This window comes from Heterodontus francisci, chromosome 11 (genome assembly GCF_036365525.1).
Source record: "Heterodontus francisci isolate sHetFra1 chromosome 11, sHetFra1.hap1, whole genome shotgun sequence".
Lineage (NCBI taxonomy): Eukaryota > Metazoa > Chordata > Chondrichthyes > Heterodontiformes > Heterodontidae > Heterodontus > Heterodontus francisci.
The window spans coordinates 103,836,809-103,845,908 of record NC_090381.1 but is presented as its reverse complement, the minus strand read 5'-3'; the positions used below and the strand labels follow the sequence as shown (position 1 = coordinate 103,845,908).

At 42.9% G+C, this 9,100-nt stretch overlaps 1 protein-coding gene across 7 annotated transcripts in view; it reads right to left on the bottom strand.

Moving 5' to 3' along the window:
* Positions 1–659: 659 nt before the first annotated feature.
* The window catches only part of LOC137375437 (mediator of RNA polymerase II transcription subunit 12-like protein), a 604,549-nt gene continuing 596,108 nt past the window's right edge, over positions 660–9,100 (bottom strand). For 4 of the 7 annotated variants that reach the window (XM_068042658.1, XM_068042659.1, XM_068042662.1 and 1 more), the window contains 2 exons: positions 3,185–3,266; positions 660–1,591 (listed from right to left, as the gene is read on the bottom strand). In XM_068042658.1, the coding sequence (XP_067898759.1) occupies positions 1,539–1,591; positions 3,185–3,266 (135 nt within the window). In that variant the 3' untranslated portion in view covers positions 660–1,538. The remainder of the gene's footprint in view (positions 1,592–3,184; positions 3,267–9,100) is intronic. The other 3 variants (XM_068042665.1, XM_068042664.1, XM_068042661.1) reach the window with 2 other exon arrangements.

Genomic DNA, 9,100 nt, shown 5'->3' with positions numbered 1-9,100 from the left:
ATTTCTCTTCAGATGCTTATGCATCTGCTGTGTATGTCGAGAATTTGCTTTGTATACACAAGATGACTTTTTGTAGGGCTCCCAAGGCCCATTTAGAGAGAGTGCACTCTACTGGCATTGATATGAGTGCAGTAAATAAGGGAATGCTGCATTTTTGAAACCAAATAACACATTAAACAAGACCCTGTCTGCTTCTTCAGGTGGACTTCAGAATATCCCATGGATACTTTCCCAAACAACAGCCAATGTGCTTCAAAATAATCCACTATGTGAAATACGGAGAAATTTCTTGGGGTTTTCCACTCCAGAATTGGAAAATGGGAAGATAAATGCAAGCTGACAAACACAGAAATGAAAAGGAAAATGCAGACCTTTAATTGATACTTTGCTGAATAACTTGCAACTTTTTTTTTTCTTACCTCACTTAGGAATTGCTGTACAAAAAGGAGACCAAGGCCCAGCTAATACACCTTCTACCATTCTGGTATTCACATGATACAGCAATAATTGTGTTTGTTGACTAATCATAGCAATCGATCTCCATCAATTAGTCTACAATGGACACAGAAATCAGGTCAGTGGTGTACAGCTTTGAGAACCATAGGCCCAAAGTCACCTTACACTACTCAAGCACGCACCTCATGTTATGCCTTACAAAGTCTCTTACCTTCGCCTATTCCAAACCAGTAATGACAAAAATATGCCAATCACAAGACAAAAAGACATTTGTTCCGAGTTAATTGTTGGTTTATTAGATTTCAAGTTGCAACCGTCATCTTTATCCTTCATCGTAACTTATCGATCCAAATGTAACAGATAATACCAAACTTAATCACACACAACAGAGCTGCTCAGAGATGCCTTACAATATCATTATTATTATAGGGGAAAAATAGTTTTATTATTTAACAAACTTCTTTCTTCTTCTTAAAAAGTGCTCATGTAAAATTACAAATCTAGGCAAAATTGACAGTTTAAATGAACAGCTTTGCCACGTCCTACAGAGGCTCAAGAATGCAAGCCACTGAAAAGAACAAAGTGTCTCTGGCCACAGTTCTGTAGACAGCCTATCTTGTCATAGTCAAATTCATTCATAGAAACCATAATTTTGGTCCAGTGCATTGTTAGGGAGCCTTTGCTAACAAATAAATAAATTCCATTTATATCTAGAACATTCCATCGTTGTAGATCAGCTAAAAGCACCAAAATGGACTTTTAGCAAAAACAAAAAAAAAAATTCCAGCAGCTTTTTACAGGACCTACAAGATCCAAGAAACACGTCTCATTGTAAAACTTCAATTTCTTTTTCTCTTAAATAAAATAATCTACTCTCACTTTACATTATTTATTCACATCAGCTACATCACAGAGGGAGAAAAAGCATGTGTTGAAATAATTTTTTTTAAAAAAACATGAAAATAATAATAAAAAATAAGGTCGGGACGAACAATGAACTAAACCCCCACAGGGAGCTCGTTCAGGTGCATTGGTCTTCATTGTTCTCCATGGACTGTCTGGTCTGTGCTTCTTTCCAAGGTTCAGTAATGGGGAGGGTGGCTGTATGGGTTCGATGGCTGTTGTGGCTGGCTACCTAGCAGAGGATGAAGGTTGCACAAGCATCACAATCAGTTATGCATTTAAGAGAAAAGCTAGGCATGTCTGTAATTCAGCTATTCCTCAATTGGTAGAGAGTTTAGCATAACATTAATGGCATTTCCATGAGAGAGAGCGAAAGAATGAGAGAGAAGTAACCCGTGAGAGTAATTACAAGACAATAATCTTATCAAAGGATTCAAATTACACTGAGCTCTGTAGTGAAAAAGGCGAGAGAGGGGATGAAGAGGAAGGTGGGGGAAGGGGGAAAAGAGGTGAGAAAATTGTTTGGGGAACTCGAGTCAGGAATTTAAGCTGACTGGCTGGTTTTGTTGATTCAAGCTGAGTGCATTTTACATTTTGTACAGGGTGTGATGTTCACTTAGACTTTAGTTTTCATCGTGTATGGTTTCTGCACAGTTTTGCTTCTGGCCGGTGTTATGAATTGTGTTGCAGGTTGAAGGACCAGTTTGGTGCCAATAGTGTTATATTTAATTTGTGGGCAATGGCAGAATTGTTTCTAGATACCAACAGCAAACTGCTCCTGCATTTACCACACACACCACTGCAGGCAGTCCCTACACGGGTGTCTGCACTGCTGCTGTCAGCTGAGATTCACCAGTTTAAGCAGTTCTTGGGTCTGTAAATATTTCCCCTTCAGGCAATTATCCAATTCCATTTTGAAAATGATTGGATCTGCTACCACCTTTCCACATCATAAAACATGCTGCATAAAAAAAACCTCCTGGTCTCTCCCTGGTTCTTGTGCCAATTAGCTTGTGTCCTCTGGTTACCAACCTTTCAGATGGTGGAAACAGTTTCTCCCCATCTACTCTACCAAATTTGTTCATAATTTTGAACACCTCTATTAATTCTACCCTTATCCTCTCTGATCCCAGCATCTCCATTCTCTCCACCTAACTGAAGTCCCTCAACCCTTGTGTCATTTGAGTAAACCTCTTCTGCACCATCTCCAAAGCCTTGACATACTTCTGAGAGTGTGGTGCCCAGAACTGAACACAATACTCCACCTAAGCCTCTATTTAGAAAGCCAAGGATCCCACATGTATTTTCAACCACCTTATCAACTTGTCCTGCCACCTTCAAAGATTTCTGTATGTGAACCCCCCCCCCCCCACCCTCCAGTATCCCTGTTCCTGAACCCTCTTTTAAAGTTGTTGTTGAGCTTTATTGCCCACTGTCTTTGTCCACATTCTTGTCTACAATCTTGTGCTTCTGACCCTTTGCCCCATTTTGACCTTTCCCATTACTCTTAGACCACTTCCTCTGGGCTTTTACCGTCTCACCACGAAATGCCATCATGATACTGGCTGCTTGGGTTTCTCAACTCCCTTTACTCACTTTAATCTGTCTCCCCTCTGAACTCTTGTGCTCCATTCTCTTAGTTCCAAAGCCCAGCTGAAACAAATTCTGACGAAGTGTTCCTACTAGAAGGGTAAAAAAGTTGCCGACTGACCGAATGGGTTTCTCCAACAATTTTGTTGCATATTTTTGTTTTCTCTATGAAAACATGCAAAAAAATAGATACAATGATCAAGCATTTGAAATCTCATTTGAACTTGGTACCTACTAGAGAGCTGCTTTTGCAACTGTCGAACCAGTGCTGCTGTCTGCTGCTGCTGTTGGGTCTGTTGCATACCCTGTCTTGAAAACTAGGATGAGGAAAAAGAAACACATTATTAATACTTAATCTGATCGATGGGCCAGTCCCCTTCACTATTACTACTTCTAGATGTGAAGTTCTGCCTGAAAATGGGAGAATATAAGAGCTTATCCAGCAGAGAGGTTCATTATTATTTAGCAAAGGCCACGCACAAATCCCTGTGTATTTTCCTAAGCATCGTTGTTAAATTAGCACTTTGTTGCTCTTCATCTCCCACAACATTAAAGGCACTTCAGGATATTCAGGCGCTGTCCGTCAAGCAGGAAATGGGCATTTTCAGTAATATGCCATGGAATGCCTAGAACAACTTGCATTTATATAGCGCCTTTAATGTAGTAAAATGTCCCAAGGTGCTTCATAGGAGCCTTGCCAACTAAAATTTGACACCCAGCTACATAAGGAGATATTAGGGCAGCAGTTGGTCAAAGAAGTAGGTTTTAAAGAGAATCTTAAAGGAGGAGAGAGAGGTAGAGAAAAAGGAGGGATTTAGGGAGAGGTTGTTCTAGAGCTTAGCACCCAGGCAGCTGAAAGCACGGCCACCAATGGTGAAGCAATTATAATCTGAGATGTGCAAGAGGCCAGAATTGGGCAAGCACAGAAATGTCAAAGAGTTGTGGGGTTGGAGGAGATTACACAGATAGGGAGGGGGGAAGGCCATGAAGGGATTTGAAAAGAAGGATGAGAATTTTAAAATCGAGGCATTGCTGAACTTGGGAGCAGAGTTCAAATAATCTTTCAAACTGTGTAGAAGAATGCCAGGTCTTTGACCTCCCGCTCCCTCCCATTGCCAGCTTCACCGAGTCCTTCTCCCAGCGTTGGGATTCCCTCTCCTGCTTCAAAGTCATTGGCGGCCTGTGGCCTCTGACCCAGTTTCATCTCTGTGTAACTCCTCCCTGCATGACAACTGTCCACTGGCATTTTGCCTTTCCATGCATTTTTTATGTCATCAAATACATTAAAAGAACTTATAACACTTTGGAAAGTAAAGCTGCAGCTACAACCACACTGGGAGGTGGATCATCACTTGTAAAAACAGCTCTGATGCTGGTGGAAATAGGATGAGGTTTGAGGTGGAAGGGAGGGTAAAGGAAATGGAGGACGGTGAGGGGGTGATGGAGGATTGAGTTGCATGGGCAAAGGTGAGGGGAATTGAAGGGTAAATGGGAAGATGATGAGCTTGATGAGGCTGAATAGGCAAGCAACAGGAACTTTGGGGGGAAAGCGATGAAGCAGATGTGTTGAAAAGAAAATGGGGGAAATGGCAAAGAATATGGGAAGACGACACAAAGAGGAGGAATAGAAATGGGGAAAGGGATAGTTTGAGCGAGAAGGGAAAAAAGGTAATGAGTGGGGAAGGCTGATAACCAATGCAAATAAAAAAAAAATTGAAAATACTTCTAGCTACTCTCTTGCTCAGTTGATATTTACTAATAGAAATATAATTACGATGTAAAAACAAACTAAGAAAATTAAACTTACCTACACACAAAATAATATTGTGTTCAAAATGCTTTCAATATCAGTTTCCATTCAAAATCTGTCCAGCAATGAGTTTCGAATTCATGTGGATTCTAAGAATCGCCACTCTCAGTAGATAAGCTTCAACAAGGGGTTTGGGCTGATCAGTAACATTCACGCCATACAAGTGCCAGGCAATGACCATCTCCAAGAGAGAATCTAACCATCTCCCCTTGATGTTCAATGACATTATGATCGCTGAATTCCCCACTAGCAACATTTTGGGGGTTATCATTGACCAGAAACTGAACTGGACCAGCCATATAATTATTGTGCCTACAAGAGCAGGTCAGAGGCTGGAAATTTCACAGCAAGTAACTCACCAGTGCCTGCCCACCATCTACAAGGCACAGGTCAGGAGTGTGATGGAATGCTCTCCACTTGCCTGAATGAGTGCAACTCCAACCACACTCAAGAAGTTTGACACAAACCAGGACAAGTAAGCCGCTTGATCGGCACCTCATCCATCACCCTAAATGTTCACGCCCTCCACCACCGACGCACTGTGGCAGCAGTATGACCATCTACAAGTTGCACTTGTAGACCAGTAAGTCTAACATCAGTGGTAGGGAAACTACTGGAAAAAATTCTGAAGGACAGGATTAATCTCCACGTGGAGAGGCAGGGATTAATCAAGGATAGTCAGCATGGCTTTATCAGGAGGAGATCATGTCTAACAAATTTGATTGAATTTTTCGAGGAGGTGACTAGGTGTGTGGATGAGGGTAAAGCAGTTGATGTAGTCTACATGGACTTCAGTAAGGTTTTTGATAAGGTCCCGCATGGGAGATTGGTCATGAAGGTAAGAGCCCATGGGATCCAGGGCAATTTGGCAAATTGGATCCAAAATTGGCTTAGTGGCAGGAGGCAGAGGGTAATGGTCGAGGGTTTTTGCGATTGGAAGCTTGTGACCAGTGGTGTACCGCAGGGATCGATGCTGGGACCCTTGCTGTTTGTAGTGTACATAATGATTTAGACAAGAATATAGGAGGTATGATCAGTAAGTTCGCAGATGACGTGAAAATTGGTGGTGTCGTAAATAGTGAGGAGGAAAGCCTTGGACTACAGGAAGATACAGATGGGCTGGTAAGATGGGCAGAGCAGTGGCAAATGGAATTAAATCCTGAGAAGTGTGAGGTGATGCATTTTGGGAGGTCTAACAAGGCAAGGGAATATACAATGGATGGTAGGACCCTAGGAAGTACAGAGGGACCTTGGTGTACTTGTCCATAGGTCACTGAAGGTAGCAGCACAGGTAGATAAGGTGGTTAGGAAGGCATACGGGATAGTTGACTTTATTAGCCGAGGCATAGAATATAAGAGCAGGGAGGTTATGATGGAGCTGTATAAAATGCTAGCTAGGCCACAACTGGAGAACCGTGTACAGTTCTGGTCACACTATAGGAGGGATGTGATTGCACTGGAGAGGGTGCAGAGGAGATTCACCAGAATGTTGTCTGGGCTGGAGCATTTCAGCTATGAAGAGAGATTGGATAGACTAGGGTTGTTTTCCTTAGAGCAGAGAAGGCTGAGGGGGCACCTGATTGAGGTAAACATAATTATGAGAGGCGCAGATAGGGTAGATAGGAAGAAACTTCTTCGCTTAGCAGAGGTGTCAATAATCAGGGGCACAGATTTAAGGTAAGGGGCAGGAGGTTTAGAAGGGATTTGAGGGGAAAAAAAATTTCACCCAGAGGGTGGTTGGAATCTAGAACACACTGCCTGAAGAGGTGGTAGAGGCAGGAACCCTCACAACATTTAAAAAGTATTTAGATGAGCACTTGAAACGCCATAGCATACAAGGCCATAGGAAAATGGGATTAGAATAGATAGGCTTGATGCCCGGCATGGTCATGGTGGGTCGAAGGGCCTGTTTCTGTGCTGTATAACTCTATGACACTACAGCAACTTTAACAGTGCCTTCCATACCCGCGACCTCTACCAAATAGAAGGATAAGGGCAGCAGACGTATGGGAACACCACCACCTGCAAGCTCCTCTCCAAGCCACACACCACCTTGACTTGGAACTATATTGCCGTTCCTTCACTGTCACTCGGTCAAAAACCTGGAACTCCCTTCCGGGCAGCACAGTGGGTTTACCCTCAAAGGCAATTCGGGATGGTCAATAAATGCTAGCCTAGCCAGCGATGCCCACATCCCATGAAAGAATAAAAGGTAGCAGGCTCTACATCCCAGCATACCTTTGTGTTGAGAGTTCCCAGAACGTTTCAATGGTTGACAGGAGTCGCCATTCACAGATTTTGCTATTTGCAAGCATCCTCCCCTACCCTCCTTACTGACACCCAAGCCAGAAAAACAGGAAAGCTATTACTGTAAGCAGTTAAGGGATTTTCATGTGTGTAAATTACTTTAGTTAAGTGGTTCTTTGTTGAGGAACTACAGTGTGCTTCTGATATTAAAAGTTGGGCTTCGAAAAACTGTAGCTTCAAATGGAGAGCAACAATCTAGTCTGTATGCGTTAATGTGTGTAATATGGGGGGGAAGGGTGGTATAGTTGTAATATCACTGGACTACTAACCCAGAGGCCCAGGACATTGGTTCGAATCCCACCACAGCAGATGGTGAAATTTGAATTCAATTAATAAATCGGGAATTAAAAACCTATCGGGAAGGAAATCTGCTGTCCTTACCTGGTCTGGGCTGCGTGTGACTTCAGACCCACAGCAATGTGGCTGACTTTTAAATGCCCTCCGAAATAGCCTAGCAAGCCACTCAGTTGTATCAAACTGCTTTAGGGGGAGATGGTCGCTAAATTAGTAATCCAGAGGTCCAGGCCAAAGCCCTGGGAACACGGGTTCAAATCCCACAGTGGCAGCTGGTGGAATTTAAACTCAATTAATCAGTTCAATTAATTCACAAAAAATCTGTAATTGAAAGCTAGTCTCAACAATAGTGCCATGAAACTAATCACCGATTGTCCTAAATTCACATCTGGTTCACTAATGTCCTTTAGGGAAGGAAATCTGCTGTCCTTACCTGGTCTGGCCTACATGTGTGTGGTTGGCTCTTAACTGCCCTGTGAAATGGCCCAGCAAACCACTTGGTTGTCAAGGGCAGTTAGGGATGGGCAATAAATGCTGGTCTTGCCAGTGACGTCCATATCCCACGACAGAATAAAAAAAGAACTTGAATTTATATCGTGTTTTTAATGATAGAAAAACATCCCAAATGACTTCACAGAGAAATAATCAAATAATATTGACACAAACAGGAGGAAGTATTAGGGTGGGTGACTAAAAGTTTGGTCAATGAGTTAGGCCTTAAGGAGGAGAGGGATGGGGAGACAGAAGAGTTTATTGAGAGGGCATTCCAGAGCTTGAGCACAGGTGGCTAAAGGTGAGGTCAACCAAAAGTGGCCAGAGTCTTGACAACAGAGAGCATGGGTGTTAATTGTATACAGGTGGTGGGCATTAATTGGGGATACACTTGTGCTCCTATAAATAGGCACAATGGTGGGCACCAGAGGGACTGTAGTACATCTTCACCACCGGGAGTGATGCGTTTGATTTAATTCAGTGTCCTTTTATAGTTTGTTTTTTGTTATCGTATGTTACTGGTGCCCCTTCATTTGGGAGATCTAGTCCTTTGCTTTAATATATTTGGTGCTTCAAAAGTGGCATAAACTGGAACAGCTGAAAGAAGACACAATATGGCGGCAGCGGTGGAGATTTTTTCATTTTAGAGTCCACCAAATACATCAGCCAGCGGTGAAGATTTGAAGACTCGAAGATTCTCCAAATCAAAGCCCACCATGCGCAGCGTGGAATCATCGATAGTGGAGAAATTGGAAATAGCCGGTCAGCAATAATGAACTTCGGAGTAAAAAAACCACTTGTCGACAAAGAGTGTGTGGTGTAAAAACTGAAGATTAATACTCAGCGAGTTCTGAAAGTTTTAAAAATTGGAACAGAGCATCAGTTCAGCACCAGGCGGTGCTCAGCTAGGCAAGGCGAGTTACGGGGACATGGCCAGATGGATCAATCACAAGCAAGGGACATCGGAACCATCGTTGAGCTCAGGCCAAGAAGTGTTGCAAAGTTGACTGTGAAAATGAAAGTAAGAGTCTGGAAAAGTCAATGTCGCCATTATAGGCGGGCATTGTGGTGCATACCCACCACAACCAAGCTTCATGGGCAGAGTCAGGAAAAAGCACGCAAAAGCAACAACAGTGTCATCCATCTCAATTAGTGCTTCAGCAATACAATAAGCTGCAGCAAACTGAGGAACTGCAGCATCTACAGTGAGTGCAGCATTCAGCCCCTGAGCAGCAAAATGACAGGGAC